The 22,944-nt window shown below is 50.1% G+C and overlaps 1 protein-coding gene across 1 annotated transcript in view; it reads left to right on the plus strand.

Annotated features, from left to right (window-relative positions):
• The window catches only part of TSPOAP1 (TSPO associated protein 1), a 2,768,302-nt gene that overhangs the window by 1,577,570 nt on the left and 1,167,788 nt on the right, over nt 1-22,944 (plus strand). Inside the window, exon 26 of the mRNA XM_086954028.1 lies at nt 13,757-14,569. Within this exon, the coding sequence (XP_086810154.1) occupies nt 13,757-14,569 (813 nt within the window). The remainder of the gene's footprint in view (nt 1-13,756; nt 14,570-22,944) is intronic.

The following is a 22,944-nucleotide window of genomic DNA, read 5'->3' on the forward strand; positions in this document are numbered from 1 at the left end:
TGACCCCAGATGGCAATCTTGGTGGCCACCGGCCATGTTTCCCCCCCCACGGCTGCCTCCCCCAAGGCCAAGAATCTGGGAGTGCAGAGCGATGATGGCCTCACGATGAAACCCCAGAACTTGGGCCTCGTCAGCAAGTGTTTCGGCATCATTAAGATGCTTAGGAAATTTCTTCTGATGCTTTCTCTCTGCCACCGGAAAGTGACTGTTCAGGCTTTGATAGGTTCGCGCCTGGATTACTCCAACGTGCTCTACCTGCGCCTGCCGGAGGTTCTCCTCTCTCGCCTGCAGGTTGTGCAGAATGCTGCTGCCAGAGCCATTTTTGGCTTTCATCGTAGAACAAGCGCAACGGCATTCATAAAAAAACTTCACTGGCTTCCCATAAAAAACGCGTGGCCTTTAAGGCTCTCACACTGACCTTTAAAGCTCTCCATGGCGCAGGAGCAAAATACATCAGAAACCGATTGGCTTTCTATCTGCCTTCGAGGACTCTGAGGTCAGCTTCTCTGGCCTTGGCACATGTTCCATCTGTCAGAAGAGCCCGAATGGGTGGTCGTTCCTTCCGCTTTCTTGCTCCTAATCTTTGGAACTCTTTGCCTGTCTCCCTGAGATTGAACACTAATCTTCTGGGTTTCAGGAGGGAGCTAAAGTCCTGGCTCTTTGTCCAATAGTCTTATGTTCAGTCTGTCCGCCCCTGCAGCCCGCTCTCAATTTTTCTTAAAAGCGCCGGGACACTCCTCGGAGTAGCTGAGCGCTATATAAAACCAACCTTCTTCTCTAGATCTGATTATTAAACTCAAATCTGGCTCACCTCTGGATCCTTGTCCTGCAAAGTACCTGGGAAAAATGGCCCCAGTGGTCAATGATCTCATCAACCCGGTGCTCAACTGTTCGCTGAGCACGGGCGTAACAATTATGTTGTGGACACTGGCAAGTTGAGATGTCTAACTACATAATGGCTGCCCAAACCGTAACATGTTTGGCATCAAACATGTTGTAATCATGCAACTACACTGATTTCAGTGTTACTTGCATGATAACATGTACTGGGTAGCTCCTTTGAGGATCCCCCAATGCCTATCTGTTTAGCCTTACAGGTTCTGCCTGCAAGCCCACGCTGCTGCCGCCCTAGACTGCTGATGAGCTTAACTCAGGCAGGGGAAGCTGAACAAAGGATTTCCTGCAAAGAAGGGATGGGACCATGTTTATTTTAGAATTAGGTAGGGTGGGGGCACTTCTGAGCTCCATCGCACAGCATTGAGGAGCTCATTTGTTGTCTTTCATACATAAGCCAGTTTTGCCCAGTCCATGAGCCATTGTCTCCCTCTATGGCATGAAACTACACAAAGGACAGGGGAGTGTCAACCCCTCTGTCCAATTCCTCCATTAGAAATGCGGCAGACGCAGTAAAATAAAATTGGCACTAGCCGAGCATGTGCCAACCTCACGAAGCGGAGCTTAATACACAATACAATGAATTGTACTTTAGCTTACTAAGAGATAAGAGTAGATGAATGGGAAAGCGAAGGGAAGTAAAATCTCCATAATTTGGAGATCGTTGAGGGGGAGGGATGCGAGGGAGGGGGGGTGGGAGGTTTAACTACACCAATGGCACCCACAGGATATCTAGCGAATGATTCTTTTAAGAAAATGCTCCATATGGAAATTAAATCTTGCATGCTGGAGAGCCTGTCTCATTTTATGTCTTCCCCCCACATCCCCACCCCCTCCCCCTTCCCCCCGAGCGAAAACGCAAAGCAGTTTCTAGAATTCTGGAATATGACATTGGATTAGGCGGTAAGAGACTAAAGGAGAGCAAAAATGGAGACATGAGCATGGGAGGTCTTAGCATCTCATGGAATAAAGGAGGTCTGAGCACCTCGTGGTCTGATGGAGGTCTTCGCACCTCAAAGCATATGGGTGTCCTTAGCGCCACGAAAGATACAGGTGTCCCGAGCAACATACAGGAAGGAAATGCTCATTATGGCACTGGAGATGGGGACTCAGACGATTCTGAATTCTTAGATGAATACGTCCTCGACCTCAACGAGGATGACCAAGATTTCATGGATACACTCGAGGATGCTCCATCTTCCTCAAAGGACGTGATCCTTAATCCACTAGGTGAAGAAATGCTCTCACCTCAAAATCTTAAACATCCGCGGAGTTCAGAATGGACTCCACAGGAACATGTTGCAAAGTTTATAAGGAAATGGATTAGAGACCCCTTGAAAAGGGAAACACGCAACATCTTGAGAGCAGAATGCTCAAGACCTATTGTTGGGTATAAGGCTTGTTACACTACAAATCTAGACCCTGACTTGATTAAGTTCCTTTTTAAACTAGGGCGCGACCCTAGGAAATGAATGGAGAAATCTTTCAAAGGATGCCAGGATCGTCTCCTTGACGTCCTTGGTCCCCTGACTAGGATCATTGGCTCGGCCGAAGAGAGCCATGCTCAGGGCACTCATCTCGATACAGTGATGATAAAGGGATGGAGCCAGAGAGCCATTATACTTTTAGGCCATGCGAAGGCAAGCATTAACACTGAAAGGCGTAGGGTTGTCCTCACTAGGATCAATCCCAAACTCAGTGACCTTGATGATAAAGAACCCTCAAAAATCCCCAAAGGGCTTCTCCTTGAAGAAGAATTAATGAAATCTCTAGGTAAATATGTCTCCACATTCACTGCCCTTGACAAGGCACAACAGAACATGCGCAAGGTGTTTAACACCGGCAATAAGCTTTTTGGAAGTGCCTGAAGACGGGGCCAACCTTCAGGCCGATATAACCAAAGGGCTAGTTTCTGAGGATGTGGATTTGGCAGAGGCTATCAACAATTCAATAACCCACAATTCTACCCACAAATAGGTAGAGGGCAACGAAGCAGGGGTTTCAGATCCCATGGATCCGGTAATCAAAGCAATCCCTCAGGTTATTGCTACCTTCCCTCCTTCAAGTTCTTCCCCCTTAAAGGTGGGCGGGAGACTCAAATAATTCCTAAAAAATTGGAAATTAATTACTCAAGACAGCTGGGTCCTAAATACGATATAGGGCTTTACAATAGATTTCTCCCACACACCTACCCAGGAATCTTTTCCAAAGAAGATTCCCCTATCACCAGAACAACAATGTTCTCCACCCGTGTGGCTCACGGGTGGAGAAGTGTGGCTCACGGTGTAGAGCAGGCAGACCCAGAAGCTGAGGTCAGACCCGGGACCAGGGTTCAATTCCCGACGCGACAGGGTCTTGAGCTCAAATGTCCACGGACTCGATAATTCTCGCTTCGGTGCCTGCTCTAATCATGGGTTCTCACTCTGCAACTCTGGGCATTAAGCTTGCTTAATCTCCACAACGGCCCCCCTGCGGCGGGATGCCTGGCTTTCACCTTGGGGATGCCCTGTAGGGGCTATCTCACAGGGAAAAGCCTGGACGGGTTCCCAAGGCAAGCGCCGGGAAACCTCCGGGTAGCTGTGTGCTCGATAAATGCAATAATAATAATAGAGGAGGAGATCTCATCAATGAACCATAAAGGTGCAATCTTGGAAGTTCCTATGGAACAAATGGGCTTTATAAGCAACCTTTTCCTGGTCGAGAAAAAAGAAAAAGGTTGGAGACCGGTCATAAACCTACGAGAACTGAACAGATTCCTTACGAACAGACATTTCAAGATGGAAGGTATCCATCTTCTCAGGGACTTACTTCTGGAAGGAGATTGGCTAGTCAAACTAGACCTGAAGGATTCCTATTTTACCATTCCTATGGCAGAGATCCACCAACAATTCCTTCAATTTCTTCGGAAAGGTCATTTGTACCAATTCCAGGCTCTTCCTTTTGGTCTCTCTTCCGCACCCTGATGTTTTTTTTTTTTTTTAAAGATTTTTATTTGGAAACCTCAGGATTATATTGCGTGCAAATCAAATAGAGGCCAAGAGGCCATTAAACAATAACATCCAGACATCAAATCATCGCGCAACAGAGGATAATGACACTGCGTTCTCCGGCGAGACCGGATACATTAAGTCAGGATCAACGAGCAAAAATTGTCAGCAGTGTTACAGGATGTGGGAGGAGTCCAGTTTAAAATAAAGTTGAAGGATCAGACTAAAGGCAATATTACGACATCATTCACCATGCTATTCTCGTATCAGGATAGTAGCCTTCAATTGAGTTCACCATTGGGAAAACAACAAGAGGATATAAGTCCGAAAACAATCCACTGAGCCACAGTATCCCGCCCACGAGGCAAGCAATATTAACAGGATCTAGCAACATAAAGGACACAAGCAATAATCCTCCCGAGGATCCCAGACCCCCGACTCCAACTATAAGAGATATTGAAAGGAAGATACATTAGGAAGGAACAAGAAAGAAGAGAGAAAAAGCGGGCCATAGAGACAAAGAGAAACAAAAAACACGCCCCACCCCCACCCCCCACCCTGCATGCAGCGGATGGCCACGGCCCACCCCCCCATAGGCATGCCTATCGCCCCAAGAGCCCCGAAAAAGGGAAAACAGGAGGAGGGCCCTAGCACCGGCCCCAGACACGCCCCCCCCCACCCATCCTGAAAAACGAGTAAGCCCACCGTAATGGAGGGCAAACAGCAATGTATAGCCACCCCAGTCACTCCAAGACACAACCACAAGCCATGTCACAATCCGGCACCAAGAGTCACCAGCAGGTACTTAAAAAGTCCAGATTCAGCCTTGTCCAGTCCGAGTCATAGTAGAAATGCGCCACACTTTGTGGGAAGGCAGGTTCGATGAATCCACAGTCACTGTTGGAGCCAATATAGCAGCGAGGAAAGGGAAAAAGAGCAATGCGACAGTGCAACTCCATAACTCGCTATCCGTAGCGAAAACAGGGTAATGAAAGGCAGGAGCGGTAATAGCCGGCTGGGGAATGAAGAAATCAGTAGACACAAAGGCATGGCTGCAGGACCCACCAAGTCCACAGTCTAATTGCACGCAGTTCAGGGGGTCCTCAGCGTCGGCAGACCTGGAAAGGTCGGACTCCGGATCAACAATTTGGCCGTCCGCCATCGGACACATCACCGCCATCTGCGAGTCATCAACGGGTATCCAGCGACACCTCAATGCGGAGTGCAAATCTGTAAGGGCCAGTAGGACGTCCCGCAACGTGGGTTCCATCGCCTCTGCTCGGGTCAATGTAGCGCGCCTCTCTTGCAGGGGACCCCAAAACAGGCATAGGAGCAAGCCCCACCGGTAGCCAGGAAGTCGATCGCCGTCTACAACACACTAGCAAGCCATAGCAGGCACATTAGAGACCAAAAACACCCACCGCATTGTAAAACACTCACTGGGCGCATCCGAGTGTTTCCTCAGAGCAGCATTGCAGGGGGAGCCATCGGTCGCCGTCAATCCATGGGGTAGGGCGAAGCCCAGCCGTGTGTCGGTAGATGTAGCCGAGCTGACGGTCAACGGCAATCAACGGCGTTTTTCGCTAGGTTGCTCCGGGATGCCAGCGCCAATCCCCGAGCCGCCGTCTCAGGCTGCGTCCATTCAACAGTCCCGGTCTGGATCACCGGGCGAAGATGGCCGCTCGGGGCCGATGTTTTTCAGCCGCGCGCCGGCTGCAGCGCCACTCGAGGTCCCGGCTCACTCAACGCAAGGGCCGGAAAGTTCGGAGCGGTGGATCTCGGCCATCAGAGGCAGGTTTCGAAGAGGAGTAACTTCGCCGGGATCCACGGACATTCAGCCATGCTTGGCCGCAGTCGGGGTGCAGGATCGACGCCAGGATGGTGTGGGAGGTGAGGGCGAGCGGCGGAGCCAGGCGTCTATGCAGCCATTTTAGCCGCCGTCTTGGCTCCTCCCCGCACCCTGATGTTTTAACAAGGTTATAAGAGCTGTTGTCTCTTTTTTAAGATCAAGGGGCATTCGTCTCATCATTTATCTAGACGATATCCTCATTATGGCCCAGGATTGCTCACAACTAAAGAAAGATCTCATCTTTATGATGAATCTCAGAGAGAGTCTAGGTTTCATCATAAACAGGGAAAAATCTTCCCTGACTCCTTCAAGATCTCTAGAATTCCTGGGCTTCACGGTCGACACAGTTCGTTGCCTCCTCCTTCTTCCCTCAAAGAAAATGTAAAAAATAAAGAAAGAAATAAGATATGTTCTCAGTCGTCAAGACCTATCCCTCAGGGATTTGGCCAGACTCCTAGGTCTTCTGTCGTCCTCCATCCAAGCCATCTTTCCCGGTCCCCTAAATTATCGAGCTCTTTAGAGAAACAAAGCGAGAGCCCTAAGGTCGGGGCTTTGGTACGGCGATCATATCTCCCTAGACCAAGATTCTCGTTCAGAATTGACTTGGTGGCTGAACAACCTGGAGGCATGGAATGGCAAGGCTATATTTGGATCAACTACAGAATTTGTCTTGGAATCAGATGGCAGCCTTTATGGCTGGGGAGCGTGCCTCCTAGATCAGAATACTGGGGGTCCCTGGTCTCGGCAATAATCTCTCCACCATATAAATTACCTGGAATTAACCGCCGGTTAATTCCAATGAGCTCTAATGAGCTTCAGACATTCCCTTCAAGGGTGATCAGTCCTTTTAAAGATGGATAATATGTCAGCGTTGGCTTATATCAACCACTTAAGAGGTACCAGATCTGCGGACCTCTCAGATCTAGCAAAGAAGCTCTGGATGTTTTTTTTTAGCACAAAATCGACCTCAAAGCAGAGTACCTTCCGGGAACGGTGAACTTCTCTGCCGATTGGAACTCAAGGTTCCTCGTAGATTTCAGCGATTGGAAACTGAATCCTTCTGTTTTTCAACACTCTGAACAAGATTTGGAGTCCCCTGGAGGTAGATCTTTTCGCAAGCAGGCTGACCTCCCATCACAAGAATTATTTCAGCTGGATGCCAAACCCGGGTGCTTTGGCAGTCAACGCCTTCCTTCAGTCCTGGAAAGAAATCCAAGGATATGCTTTTCACCCTTTTGCAATGATTCAGAGGGTCCTTCATAAAGTGAGTCTAGAACAATGTCTCCTTCTCTTGATAACTCCCTTCTGGCCTTCCCAGGCGTGGTTCCCGACCGGCTTAGAACTGACTTGCAGTCCTCCTTACAGACGTAAACGGTCGAATTCATCCTCTAATCCAGAACAGGAGTTTATCCCTTCTTGCCTGGAGAGTGTCAGGCGATCTAACAAAATCTCAGGCCTTTCGGAATCGGCTTCGACTCTCCTCAAGGAGTCTTGGGCAACAGGCACACATTACCGATACAATAGAATCTAGAAACTTTGGGTTCGTTGGTGCTTGGAAATGGACCTGGATCCCTTGGAGGCCCCTATCATTGACATAACCAACTTCCTTGTTGAACAATTTGAAAGGGGACTTAGTTACAGATCCTTCAACTGTTTTAGATCTGCTATCTCTGCCGGTCATACCCTTGTCAACGGTAAGACTATTGGTAAAAATGTCATCATCTGTAGAGTTATGAAAAGTATTCGCCTAAGGAGACCTCCGAAAGCCAGATAAGAAACGCTAGCTACACTCTTATGCCTCGTCTCTTGCAGAAGAGCTTCTGATATCAGGGCTCTAAATATTACCAATCGTTCTTACTGTATGTTTGGCGTCAAATTTGACATCCATAAAAGAACGAAGACGATATCTGATTCTGTAGTTTATCCTCGCTTTGATCTTTTCCCAATTCTCTGCGTTGTTAGATGCATGACAGAGTATGATCTCAGAATGTCTGATCTCCGTCCTCAATGAGTTAGTCAATTACTTATTTCCTTTGTTAAACCCCACAAAGTAATTGGCTTCTCTTCTATTGCTAGATGGATTGAGACTGCTATGAGCTTAGCTCGTATTGACTTGAATATCTTTCAAGCTCAGACCCTTAGAAGTGCTATGGCCAGTAAATCCCTCGAGTCTGAAGGTAAGTTAGACGACATCATGAAAGCTGCAGACTGGTCTAATGCCATACTTTTGCTCGTCACTGATGTAAACCAATTCAAAATATGTCTGATGTTGTTCTAGATAGCTTCCAGCATGCATAATGTAGCCTCCGGTCTTGTAATGAAATTGCGATTCTTAGATTAACATGACTAGAGAATCTGAATTTCATTAAAGACTCAGAGGCTGACATTATCCTTCCTGTCCCACCTCTGGTAGCATTCAATTGACAATGCATTGTATAATAAGTTTTTATTGTAATGCTCTTTATACTATGTCCTTTATCATATTTAAAAATACTTTTAAAGATTATCCTTCCTTTGGACTAATTGTCTTAACTTTTCAGATAATGCCTGACTGCGGTTGTTTTCGGCAAATCATCTTGGTTGCAATCCTTTCCATGGATTCCTACATTTCCCTTGTTGTCGTGTTCTACTTATGAAGAGTTTTTCCGAAGTTGTATATCTCAAGTTTCTTCGCAAGATCTTATCTGTTGTTCATTTAAAAGAGGCTGATTGTTGTTGTCTATTGACCTCTATCCGTTGCCTTTGTTCTATTTGAAACCTTTTATTGTGATGTATGCGGCTGCTTGGGGTCTGCATTAAAGGTATACTGCATAATGTCAGCCTCCGAGTCTTTAATGAAATCCAGATTCTCTAGTCATGTTAATATGAGAATCACAATTCATTAGGGTTCTCTATCATGCTGTGGGCCGGCTTTGACTTTTCCTTGCTGGGCTCGTCCCACAGACCTTGCTGGTCTGCAACTTAGCATCTCCTCCTCCGAACTGTTATTTGTGCTCGCCAAGTCTTGTTGGTGGTCCTGCCTGCCACTGACCTTCCTTCACCCGTCGACCAACGTGGGACAGTTCTTTGTAGTCTCCTGTGCTCTTGCATCATTGCCTGGTTTCCATAGCTGCTGCTTAAACCTCACTGTGCTACAGCAAGAACCTCCTACAAGGTCTGTTATTGTGCTCCTGTGCCTCCTCCTCTGTCCTCTCTGCTTTCAGGTTCTTCTCATCTTGATTCCATGTCCTCAGTGCCACTGGACTGGTTCACGAGACTCTGTAGATGCTGATTTTCCACAAACCTCCATTTGTGTCTATGGGCGGTTCTGACACCACTTCATCTCAATGCACCTGGTGTGAGAAGGTGGCCTGATATGCAGTGCTCACTATTCTAGTGAACACTATGTATCAGTCCAGCAACCCTTATTGATGATTGGTTGTAAGTCAACCTTATAGACCAGCTATCCTAGTAGCGTGGATACGAGCAGTCTAAGGCTAAAGACTCGAGAGGGCGTGTTAAGCCAGCTGTTATACCACACATATACCCCTTGAATACCAAGTGAAAGGACACCACACAAGTGTTATGAAAATAAACAATATATTTATTAAGAATCACAACAGCCCTGTACTCTTTATGAGGACAGGGTACTAAGCACAAAACAAAACTCTTATGAAAATACTTAAGTTAGCACAGTATATACAAATGCCTGAGGGGCACGGAAAACCATATACTCTGAAAGTGGAATGCGAAATTACTAGCAGGTAAGTACAGTACTAATAGGCTTTGGAATCGCTAGATCTTGACTATAGAATCTTCAGATTACTTCTAGGAGACCCAGGGGACTCGGGTGCAGAGTGTGCACTCTCACGCGGGATGCGGGACAAAGTCTATGGTAGCTAGATTTCAGAAAGTTAGTGTTCTCGGGCGAACCCGACCTGGTAGGAGGAAAACGAAAGTGGATTCTGACCCTTGGATAGTGAGGCTATGCTGGGGCACCGAAATGCCGAAGTTACCTAGCCCAGGGGCTGCAGCTGCATAGGTCTCAAAAGACGTCGGGAATCCTTGTAGACGGACCAGGAGCCTGGAAGAAAGATGCTGGCAGGCGACCAGTGAAGAGAGTTCGAAGTGATCCAAGCCTGGATCTTGAAGAGAGATGACACCTGAAAGCAGAGGGGACCAAGTTCGAGACTACTAGCCAGTAGTCAGGTGGCACCAGGAGGGCACCGGATGGTAGTCACCTCGACTAGGTGAGTGGGTGACGCTGTGCTCTGCAGATCTCACGGACCAGGAGGCGTTGTCGCGACCAGGATGGAGGAGCGAGCTGTCCCACGATGGATGAAGCTGTCGGCGTCGCTGGACCCAGGATTGGGCAACAAAGCCTTGGCAAATTCAAGCCCACGCGGTGGACTTAAAATGGCGTCTGGAGTGGACCAGGAGGGTCCGGGGTGCTTCTCTGTTGCAAGGAAGCAAGGGCCAGTCTGGAGCAACCAGACCAGCAGCAGTGATGTCGTCGGACGTCGTGAAGAAGGCCACAAGCCAGCCGGCTAGTAGCCACACAGCGCGGTGAGCAGGCAAAAGCAGAAGGGCCCCACGCAGATCGTGGAGATGCTGGAGGGCTGATCTTCGGTGCTGGAGCTGCTCAGGGTTGGGGCTTTCTCGGACCCCAAAGCACTCACCAGTGGAGCACACGGTGGGCTTGTTGCAAAGAAGTCGTGCAGTCTTGGCGATCGTCGGTCCCTCGAGGTCTCGTCGCACTCACGGTTCTCAGCTTGGCTGTAGAGGTGAGTAGAGGTCAGAGGTGCCAGGGAAGCCGGGTCTCGTCGGGCTGGGCAGTCGGATTCCGGAGGAAGGACTTGCAGCAGACCGCAGTGTTCTTAGGATGGTGCCCGCTTGATGCAGGGTGACTACTCCTTAGCCACAAGGGAGAATCTTGAAGAAGGAATCTTGATGTCCTTTCGCAGAAAGTCGTGTCTTGATTCCAAAGATGATCTAATTTTAACAGGGGGCCCGCTCCTATCTTTATACTAAAAAAGGGGGCTGACCCGGTGACTAGGTCCTGCCTAGGGGTGGGACTAGGAGGGGGGTGGTTACACCCCTCTCCCATGCCGGACTTCCCCCAGGCCAGGGGCTGGTGTGCCCCTGGAACTGGTTCTGACCGGCCTATGCGTAGTGAGCACCGGGGTGCCACTCAGCAGTCACCTTCCTGTAAAGCCCTGCCTACCCAGGATACACAAAACCCTGTCTGGGACGGTGCTAGCACCGCCCTCGACAGGAAACCCTTTGTCCAGGCTCCCCTCGCTGGAAGGACTCCCAGCTGCAGGGGGTCAGACTCGTGTCTGTGGTGGCAGCATCCATTTTGTGGAGCTGAGGCTTCGTTTAACTTTAACCGGGGTTCACAGTTACATACATGTCGTGTCCCTCTAGAAGGGTGGAATGCTAACCCCGTCGCCAGAATTGGCGAGGGGTTAGTATTCCAATTCGTATGACACCTTACTCGACATGTTTTGATAAAGCAATACTAAAGATAGCATTTAACCGCGAGGATTATAATGCACTTAAGAGTATATGGTATGCGATATCATGGAACAGCTATTAGGACTTGATTCCGCAAGCTGCAGACAGGCTCAGCTCATGCCAGAGCACCATCTCACACGATTCCAAGCCCTCTGCCTTCAGGATTGTTAAGGCCTGCCATAGGAGTGACTTATAGGAATCTGTGTGTCCATTTTTAGGGTTAGATATAGGTATACTATATCTACAGCAAAGGGTGATTACACGACTTTGCCCCAGCTGTCATGCAGCCAGTTGTGTCAAATTTAGGAGGCCATCCAGGGGTGGCATAATACATGCTTCAGCCCCTGGTAGGCCCTGGGTACACCTATGCCCTGAGTTACAGGGTCTGATAAGGTGGCCCAGTACCAATTGGTAAATGCACCTAGGGTACATGTTGTAATTTAGAGAGAGAACAGCCAGGCTGTGGGTCTGATTGGCAGGCCCACAGCCAGAGAAAGTCGTAAACCTGTGAAACAAAAGCAAAAAATCTGGGTGATCATAGGATTGCAGACCCTACTCTCCTACACCTGGGCTTCCTCGTGTAGGTATCCTGGTTCCTATGGAATCCGTGTGTGGGGTGACTCTCCAACCTTCCTTGATTCAAGTGGTTCCTTCAGGGTCCTTTGGGAAGGGTCCTAGACTGTAAAAGTCCACCAGCGACTTACCCTGTGTTATCCAATGGACGTTTGACCCGGTGTAACGACTCTGCACCCGGGCGCCTTGTCGATCCTGGCTACTCACCTTGGGTGGTTCTGTGTTTTCCCCAGGGGTCCTCCATCCTTGGGTATTAGTCCTGTTTTAGTACATACCTCACATTCCACTATTTTACTATACGGTTTGGCGTTACTGGTTGGGCCCTATGTGTTTTGCTATGCTCCTTATCTATTTCTGAAGTATTTCCTGAGTTTAGTTGATATCTCCGGGTAGGAGATATACCAAGTTAGAGTTGAGTCTAGTCTCGTGTAAAAAGCTTACTGACTGACTGTAGTGGTAAATGCACTTGCTCCTGAATAAACCTTAGCTGCTCTCCACAGCTACCTCTTGAGAGTACTGGTTTTGAGGGTTCTAAACACTATCACTAAGAGCTGCCTGGACTCACTATAGGTGAACACTATATACTGAGCCAGCCCCCTACAATCTGCATCAAATTTTGTACTCTCTGGCCAAAAAGCAGCCTCCTGAAGGCATAATGTCTCACGCCACCAGAGCTAGCCTGCTACCACGTCGTTGAAATGTGGAGTTTTAGTCCTTGATATTTTTCAGGCAGCAACGTGGGCATCACTGCACACGTTTACCAAGCACTACTGCCTGGACAATCTGAAAGAGGCACGTTAGTGATAGATTCCTCACCTTAGAATATCCCCAGGCGTCAGACTGGATCCGGCAAAGCTTTCGTCATTAGTACCCCTGCGTGTCGATAGGTGGGGTCGTACGGCTCCGCGTGCATCGTTGATGTCGTATTTGCCCAAGATTACCTCATTGGAGCTCCTCCAGGGATAGTATTGCTTGGATATCTATTCAGAGGTAAGGAATCAGTGGCTAGATGTCTCTGTCAGATGGACAAATTACTTTCCTTCGGTAACGCCTAATCTTGATAGAGACATGATTTAGCCGCAGATTCCTTATTGTCCCGCTCATCATCCACGCACTGAGGACAGTTTACATGGGTCTGGGTTGATCCCTTTCAGGGCCCTAGTTGTTAACAAACACACCAGTGTCAGTTCACTTCATAGCTCTGTGCTTCTGGCATGGAAAGTCATGAAAAGTACTGACGTCAACACACTGAGGTGGTGCCTAAATAGGTGATTCAGACGTCACTACGGCACATATGACATCATGTGGAGATGACCTATGCCACCTACCGGTGCGCAGGGCTATTGCTTAAAGAATAATCTTCTGGTTCCATCTGATCCCTGGGAAATTCAAAGTTAAGGAATGTGCGACTAGATCATGTCTTTACCAGATAAGGCGTTACCGAAGGTAAGTAACTTGCAAATGCTATGTTTGGAAAATTGGAAGTTCCACTTTTTCAGATGACTTCTTTTCTTTGAAGTTATCCAGGGCCCCCCCATTCAAAATATATAATGATGCCATTGCATCTTGCAACAATACAAATTTGTTGCTGCATCTTCTTTCATTTTGCTTACCCAGGCTTTATCCACCATTGGGGCAGAGTGCAGGTTACATACATACATCATTTTATTTTTATAATTCAGTGTTTCTGGAGATCTGCTGTATAGGTAAGTTACCTTCTTTTATAATGTTACATCTAAGCGTTAGTTTCCTTATATGTCTTTTTATGGTGCCTCAATGATATCTATGAGCCTAATAATTTGGGAAGATCAATTATTGGATACACACGTGGCATGTAGTTGAATGTTTTATTTTACGGTTGTGCATCATCACCCGACTATGAAACAAGGTAGGGGCTTAGTTGCTTATTTTCTGGATTAAGTTTGAGGACTAATTGTTTTTACCTTTGTATCCATAGGAGAGCTTATGGATGGCAGACGTGGCCTGGTCCCTTCAAATTTTGTGGAAAGTGTTTCCGATGATGACCTGATGACTGCCCAGCCTCCTGAAGTTGGTGAATTGTCTCGCAGCTCCTTTCAGGACACCAGCTTTATTAGTAGTTGCAGTGTGGAAAGGAGCGATCTCCCTGAGGAAGAAGAAGGAAGCTTAAGCCCACTTTTGAACGGCTTGCCAAGAAGCAGTGATGAGCAAACTGATGTTTCAGACGTGCCTTACCCTAGAAAGCTCACACTCGTCAAGCAATTGTCAAGGAGCATTGTGGTGGGCTGGGAGCCACCCCTGGTTCCCGCTGGTTGTGGGAGTATTCAAAGTTATAATATTTACTTGGATACAGATTTGCGCCAAAATGTACGATGTGGATCACCAACGAAAGCCTTGCTGGAAAAGCTTGATCTAAAAACAAATGCGTATCGTGTATCTGTTCAAAGTGTGACGGAGAATGGCAACTCTGATAGATTGCGCTGTACACTTCTAGTGGGAAGTGGCTATTCCATTGCACCTGCTCACTTGAGAGTTCGAAGCCTTACAGCCACGTCTGCTGAAATCACCTGGCAACCTGGCAATAGCAATTACACACATGCAGTGTACCTCAATGAGGAAGAGTGTGGCCTGACAAAGGCTGGTACCTACTGGTATGTGTTTAGGAACTTGAGGCCCAGCACGCAGTACAACGTGAAAGTGGAGGCCCGGCCCCATCGGACACCTTGGGCACTCTCTCCAGAAAGGCGGGAGAATAAATCCACAGAGATGCAGCTCACAACTCCTTCAGCAGGTATTTAATAAACAAGGTTTGGATAATGCAAAGAGTACACAGATAGTGGTTGGTTGTTATGCTGCATTAAAAGTGTGTTTCAAATTTTCATGAGATATTTTTCTCTAATCTATCTGGAATTGCATCTCTCTGTAAACCTCCATTATTGCCCACTTTCTCTATCTCCAGCCCTCCCCCCACGACGTATTGAGTGGATTGAGGAAAAGTGAAAGAAAAGAAATGCAGCTAATAAAAATAGATATGAAAACATTTAGTATGAATAACAATTGGGGGGATTTTTTAAGTTAAGGAATCTGCGGCTAGACTATGTCTCTACCAGATACATAGTTACAGAAGGTGAGTAACTTGTTCATTTTACTGACCTCTGCTGGTCGTTTTCTAACAAGAAAGTTAAATAGAGGCAGTTGCCAGAAAAATTTAAAAAAAGAAAGTCCCTCAGGAGAAAGCCATTCTGTTATTTTACTGACCTCTAATGGACGTTTACTATCAAGACCGGTAAATACAGGCAGTTGAACAGAAAAAAAGTCCCTAAGCGGAAGCAGACAAGTCCCAGGGTTAATCATCTGAGCCCACAAAGTAGAGTCACATATAAGTATATACTAAAGTATATACAAGAGGTCTTGAATGCTCGACCTAAAAATGAGTGCATGTTCCACGCCTTGCTGTGGAACTGGGTCACGTGGCATGTCATTATTGATTAAACATAGAGAGGACTTCCCAGATAGAGTGGAAGAGAACATAATGACCTCTTGGCCCCTGAATATGGCTCAAGATAGTATTCTTGGTTTCCATGGCGCATCTCTTTCACATAAAACAACTTTTCCAAGAGCAGAGTTAGGAACATCCAAGTAATGGAACCACAGCTATGACATTCCTCCCTGATGTTTCTGGTACAGAACAAAAGCTCAACTGGAATTGTAGGCTTATAATAGTTATGCATTAGTAATAATTAGCTTTTTTATACAAAGCTGCATGTTTTTTGGATACTTTTATGTGTTATTTCTAAGGAGCGTGTTCAACCTTTGTTACTGTGACCAACGTTAATATTACTCAATCCTCTTCCAGGGGATACTCATCAATATTAATAGGCACTGAATAGTCCAGCCCACGTGCGAGGACCCCGGAGCAATAACAAATTATATGCATATACCTACATATATATGTATATCCATACACAGCAAACTCCTTCTAGACCTCACTGGACCCTCGAAGAGTGGTGCGCATGCCGGTGGAGTCAACCAGCAAATTAATGTCTCAAAATCACTCAAATCAGCGCGCTCTCAGGAAAGTAGAAACAGCAACTCAGAGGGTGTCTTTGTTGTTTAATTCACAACACATTTCGCCAAAGGAAAGGCTTGATCACGTGAAAGTGGCAAACACCATGCACAACGTAAATACGGCACGGATCAGTGTATATAGAAATGAGACTCGCCTCATCATATTGAACATGTTTCAAGGTGAGTACATTGTGAATGCCACTCCTGTCACAGCTCATAGTTTGTCACATGCAATGGAAATGAATAAATACATACATCATGTAAAAAAATCGAAGAGTACAAAAAATAATAGGCAAATGTCTACTCGTTCGTAGAACGCCTCAATATACTGCAACTAATTCTAAAATAGAACAGAACACAGTAAGCGAGCAAATGTGGCCCAAAGTCGACATATTCCGAGTGTGGTCTAACCCGGTAAGAAGTCACGTGACCAACAAGAGCAGAGACCCGACTGCCCCGGAATGCGGTACGCATCCGGCGTGAGTGTCTCTGAGGTTGCTCAATAAAGTTATGTTGAAATGACATGCAAGCCTGCTCAGAAAAGAAATCAAAAGAAATCAAGGCTATACAGGGTGCAACAAAAGTGAAGTCTGAAGTGACAAATTGGATCTAATCCCAAAGAAATGAGACGTACACTGGACAAGGGTCCATGTACGGCAGTGCCGGTAAGGGCCTGACATTACTGTGGTATAGCCCGAAGTATCACTGGAGTCACGTGACCAGGTCACGGTGAGTGCAGAAAGGTGACCGGGAATGATCTAAAGGGAGCGGTATATATGGAGAGGAATATCAACAAAATCTGAAAGAGACACGTTAGTGATAGATTCCTTACCTTAGAATATCCCCAGGCGTCAGACTGGATCCGGATAATTTTGCGTAGCAGTACCCTTGCGTGTCGGTAGGCGTCGTCTGCGGCTCCGCGTCCGTCGTCGGCGTCGTGGGCGCCGTGATGACGTCGTCGGAGTACTTAGACGCCGCCTCCGCGTGCTGACGTCAGTTCTTCTTTTTTCTGCGCCAGCCAGCGCAGATCTGGAAAAAGCAGTTCCCTAGTCATTTTTTGACTAACTTTTTGGATCTTTTGATCTGTTTCGAAGTCTTCACGACTCCGACGGTGCCGTTAGGGATGCCCGGCTTCAAGCACTGCGACGAGTGCGAACGCCTCATGTCGATTACGGATCCGCACCGCCTGTGCCTGATGTGTTTGGACGTCGACCATGACGACGAGGCCTGCTCCGACTGTCGGGCCCTCTCGAGGAAGGCCAGGCGTGTGAGGTCCCGGTCCCGGTCCCACGGGAGGTCGAGGGACAGGTCGCGGGGGCGGAGCCGTCACAGCTCCGGGAGTCGGCGCCACTCCTCCGGGTCCAAGTCGTCAGGTAAGAAGCATAAGAAGTCGAAGAGACATCATCACTCTTCCGACTCCCCCCGACGCTTGCGCGATGCGGCCGGGGGTTCGAGTGACACCGCCCACGCGGCTCCTCGTGGGTCGCGGGCGCCGCGTTCGGCTCCATACCCCCCGGTCCCTGGGCTGAACGCGACGCCGGAGGAGATATAGCGCTTCCTCATGGCCATGAGGTCCCTTTCTTCTCCGACGGGTTCCACAGCGCCTTCGGGCCCAGCGAACCCGTCTGGGGGCCCTAGTGGGTCGGGGGCTGCGACCCCGACGCCGTCGGGTGCTTCGGCCTCGATGCCTCCGGCGTCTTCGGCGCAGCAGGGCTCCACGATCCCGACGCCGCCGCTGCCCTTGGGCTCGGCGCCGCAGGGTTCTGCGGTCCCGGCGTCGTCGGTGCCTTCGGGCCCGACGCCGCAGGGTGCCATTCGGCCCTCGTCAGGCGTTGGATCGTCCCCGGTGGACCTTACGACCCCCCCGGGGTCGGTCCGTGTGGTGTCTCCTACGGCGTCGCCCTCGGCCGACGCCACCCCCATTGCCTCCTCTCTATGGGTTCCGGCGTCGGGACGGAGCCTGTCGGCGCCGATCTCGACGCCGGGCGGGGAGTTCCATCCCTATGACCCATCCTCATTCACTTACGACCCTGAGTCTCAGGCGATGGGGGAAGAGGAGGATTGGGAGGGGTCTGAGGACCCTCTGACAAGGGAATGTCAGTCTAACATGGACTGGACAGGAGACCTTGGGGAGGCCAGTGGCCTGGACACCTCTCCAGACCCTGGATTTGTCTCTCCTCCTTCCGTGGCTTCGGAGGAGGGTGCGACATATAGTGTGGTGTTGATGAGGGCTTCTAAGGTGTTGGGCCTTGAGCTCCCCGTCGCGGCCGTGAGGACTAACCTCCTCACTGAGGTCCTTAAGCCGCAGTCATGCTCCATGGAGCCTATGCTGCCGTTTAATGAGGCCTTGTCGGACGTTCTTTTGGGCACTTGGTCCAGGCCCGCTACAGGTTCGCCTGTAGATAGGAACGTGGCCAGACGCCACCGCCCGGCTCCGGGCGACCCATGTTTCCTGTCCACCCACCCCACCCCCGAGAGTCTGGTTATCCAGGCCTCTAACTCCCAGACCGCCTTCCCGACGGCTCCCCCTGACCGGGAATCCAAGAGGTACGAGGCCTTTGGCAAAAAGGTATTCTCGTCCCTTAGCTTAGGACTGCGGTCTTCCAACACCGCATGCCTCTTGGGCCGTTACACCCATTCTATATGGGAAACGGTGGCGGAATTGCTGCCAGAGTGTCCGTTGGAGGTACGGGCCAAACTCGGCCAAGCCCTAGTGGAGGGCCGGGACGCAGCAAAGTATTCGATCAGGTGCGGACTGGATACAACTGACTCGCTGGGCAGAGCGATGGCTACGACGGTGGCGATTGGACGCCACGCCTGGCTCAGATCCGCCAACTTCTCGGCTGATGTCCAGAATACTCTCATGGACATGCCGTTCGATGGCCGTCGCCTCTTTGGCGACAAGGCAGACCATGCGCTTGAGCGCTTTAAGGACTCCAGGGCTACGGCCAAGTCCTTGGGCCTCTCGGCCCCGCGCCAGCAAGTGGGTGCCTTTCGCTCCTTTCGTGGCCAAGGAAGGGGCGTCCCCACGCGTGCCGCCAGCCACTCGCCGCAAACTGTCGTCCAGCGCGGCGGCGGCCGTGGAAACCGCCGTGGAGGCGGTCGGAGAGGCAAGCGGAGCCAGTCCACACCTGCCCCCGCAGCATCCGCCTCTAAACCCTCCTAGTCCGTGCTTTTCGGCCCATGTGACGCCAGTGGAGGGCAGGGTTCGCCATCACCACTCTCACTGGCGCACAGTCACTTTGGACAGGTGGGTGCTGCAGATCGTCCGAAGGGGCTACTCCCTCCCCTTCGAGACGACCCCTCAAGCCATGCCACCGCAACACCACCGCGTATCGGGGGATCATTTGCGGCTCCTGCAGGAGGAAGTTTCGGCCCTCTTGGCCAAGGGGGCCATCGAGCACGTTCCTGGGCCAGAAGTAGGTCGTGGTTGCTACTCCCACTACTTCCTGGTACCCAAGAAGGGCAAAGGGGGCCTACGCCCTATCTTGGATCTGAGGAACGTCAACGGCTTCCTCCGGAAGGAGAAGTTCAAAATGCTGACACTGGCTCAGGTCTTGGCTGCCCTAGACCCAGGAGACTGGATGGTAGCGTTGGACTTGCAGGATGCGTATTTCCACATCCCCGTACTGCCGGCCCACCGGCGTTACCTGCGGTTCACGGTAGGCCTCGAGCACTTTCAGTGTACCGTGCTCCCCTTCGGCCTTACCAGCGCCCCACGGGTGTTCACGAAAGTGATGGCGGTGGTCGCAGCTCATCTGCGCAGGTTAGGGGTTTCAGTCTTCCCCTACCTAGACGACTGGTTGTTAAAGGCGGGCTCGCCCCAGGCAGTCGTCACCCACCTCCAGACTACGGCGGATCTCCTGCACAGGCTGGGATTTTCCATCAATGTGCCGAAGTCACACCTGTGCCCCTCTCAGAAGCTCCTTTTCATCGGAGCGGTTCTCGACTCGGCGCAGTTTCGGGTTTACCCGCCCGAACAGCGAGTCCGGGATATTCAGGCCCTGATTCCGATCTTCAGGCCTTTATCCCGGGTTTCGGTCAGGCTGACGCTGCGGCTTCTGGGGCTGATGGCCTCCTGCATCCTTCTGGTGCATCACGCACGGTGGCGGATGCGGGCTCTGCAGTGGGACCTGAAGTTTCCGTGGGCCCAGCACCGGGGCAACCTTTCCGACCATGTCCTGATCTCGGAGGGCACTGGGAGACAGCTGCAGTGGTGGCTCACGGACCGCGATTGGGTCAACGGCAGATCCCTCTCCCTTCCCCAACCGGAGCACGTGGTTGTGACGGACGCGTCCCTCCAGGGCTGGGGAGGCCACTTGGGAGAGGCGGAGATCAGAGGACTCTGGTCTCCGGCGGAGTCCCGGCTCCATATCAATCTGTTGGAGCTGCGGGCGATTCGTCTGGCACTGAAAGCATTCCTCCCGTCTGTCCGAGGGAGTGCAGTGCAGATGTTCACGGACAACACCACCGCCATGTGGTACTGCAACAAACAGGGCGGGGTGGGGTCGTGGACCCTCTGCCAGGAGGCTCTGCGCCTCTGGCAATGGCTGGAACATCAGGGCGTGACTCTGGTGGTTCAACACCTGGCAGGTTCTCTGAACGCCAGGGCGGACGAACTCAGCCGTCGGTGCTCGATGGATCACGAATGGCGTCTGAACTCGGAGGTGGCGCAAGGCCTCTTTCTGCGATGGGGAGAGCCTTGGTTAGATCTATTCGCCACCGAAGAGAATGCGCAATGTCATCAGTTCTGCGCGTTGGAATTTCCAAGGCGGCACTCGCTCGGAGACGCTTTTCGTCGCGAGTGGAGCTGCGGTCTGTTGTACGCCTTTCCGCCTATACCTCTTCTGCCCAGAGTGCTGAAGAAGATCAAGCGCGACCGGGCACAAGTCGTCCTTGTGGCTCCGGACTGGGCACGAAGGTACTGGTATCCCGAGCTACTCAGTATGTCAGTCGATCCCCCGGTTCGTCTGCCTCTTCAGGAGGACCTTCTGTCGCAGCAGCAGGGGACGGTCCTCCACCCGAACCTGTCCAGTCTCCACCTCCATGCATGGAGATTGAGCGGCGACAGTTGAGGCCATTTGACTTGCCTCCTGAAGTTTGCAACATCATTCTGGCAGCCAGGCGTCCCTCCACAAAAACGGTATACGCCTGCAGGTGGAACAGATTTGTGGCATGGTGCACAGCAAAGGCTGTGGATCCTCTCAATGCCCCTCTCTCTGAGATTCTTCTCTTCCTTCTTTCTCTTGCCCAGCAGGGCTCTGCTCTGGGCACTATCAAGGGCTATCTTTCGGCTCTTTCAGCCTTTCTGAGGCTGCCTGACCAACCTTCTTTGTTCAAGTCCCCTATAGTAAACAGATTTCTGAAAGGCATCACTCATACCTTTCCTCCTGTTCCTTTCGTGATGCCTCAGTGGGACTTGAACCTGGTTCTAACATTTCTGATGTGCGCTCCCTTCGAGCCACTTCATAACTGTCCACTTCGCCTTCTTTCTTTGAAGACTGCCTTCCTGGTGGCCATCACCTCTGCCAGGAGAGTGAGTGAGCTCCAGGCCCTCTCTTGTAAGCCTCCTTTCCTTTCAGTCCATCCGGACAAGGTTGTTTTGAGGACTAGGCCCTCCTTCTTGCCTAAGGTGGTCAAGGCCTTCCAAATGGGGCAGTCCATCACATTGCCCACCTTCTTTCCGCCTCCGCACCCCTCGAGAGAGGAGGAGAGGCTCCACCGTCTGGACCCAAAACGTGCGCTCTCGTTCTATCTGGATCGCACACGCCAGTTCCGGGTGGATGATCAACTCTTTGTTGGGTACGCGGGCGCTAAGAAAGGGAAAGCGGTGCACAAGAGGACCATTTCTCGATGGATTATCATGTGCATCTAGGCGTGTTACTCCTTGGCTAAGAAGGAACCACCTGTTGGGCTGCGGGCTCATTCCACTCGAGCCACGGCCACTACAACTGCCTTGGGCCGAGGTGTGCCCTTGCAGGACATTTGCCAGGCTGCTACATGGGCTTCGTTGCACACGTTTGCGAGGCACTACTGCCTGGACAGTCAAGTCCGGAGGGATGTCTACTTCGGCCGTTCCGTTCTCCAGGACTTTCTGGTGTGAATATTGGTTCGCAGACCCACCACCACGGGGATGGTATTGCTGGGGTATCTATTCTAAGGTAAGGAATCTATCACTAACGTGTCTCTTTCAGATGCACAAGTTACTACTTGTGTAACGATATATCTGTAAGAGACATTAGTTAGTGATAGATTCCTTACCGACCCACCCATCCTCCCCGTTCTGCGAACCGATATCTAGGGTTAAGGTCATCCCCTTTCAGGCCCCTAGTTTCTTGGCACCAGTGTCGGTTTTTGTCATGGCTCTGCGCTTCTGGCGCGGAAAAGCTGTGGCTAAGAACTGACGTCAGCACGCGGAGGCGGCGTCTAAGTACTCCGACGACGTCATCACGGCGCCCACGACGCCGACGACGGACGCGGAGCCGCAGAAGACGCCTACCGACGCGCAAGGGTACTGCTACGCAAAATTTTCCGGATCCAGTCTGACGCCTGGGGATATTCTAAGGTAGGGAATCTATCACTAACTAATGTCTCTTACAGATATATCGTTACACAAGTAGTAACTTGTGCAGCAAGTCCACAACACATGTTGTTACCCGTAACGAATTAGTGTTCATGGTAAATGCGAGAACGTCCTGGTGCTCATGAAGAAGAAAAGAAAGGGTGGGACGCCTGTGAAATGTGAGTGTTGGTGACTCGGGCCCCTTCTTTTCCTCCTGGAAAACGAACAAATAGAAAGGACAAGAGTTAAAAAACAGGATAAAAATGACCTGTCATAAAGTTACATTAACACATATTGCAAAACAATGAAAACTAGGGAACAGAACTGGAAACAAGTTACAAAAGGAATGGAAGATCGCCAGGAACATTCGCAAGTGACAGACATTATTCTTTCAGATGTATTGATAATTCCTCCTCTTGGTTAAGCCCTGAAGCTTGGTTTGGAAGTCTATGATCAACTTGGACTCCCTTTGTCCTAATTTGAGAACCCTATTGCTTCCACTGGGATTTTTCGCAATGTGTTCAAGGATGATATAA

This window comes from Lissotriton vulgaris, chromosome 2_1 (assembly GCF_964263255.1).
Source record: "Lissotriton vulgaris chromosome 2_1, aLisVul1.2, whole genome shotgun sequence".
NCBI classification, from domain to species: domain Eukaryota; kingdom Metazoa; phylum Chordata; class Amphibia; order Caudata; family Salamandridae; genus Lissotriton; species Lissotriton vulgaris.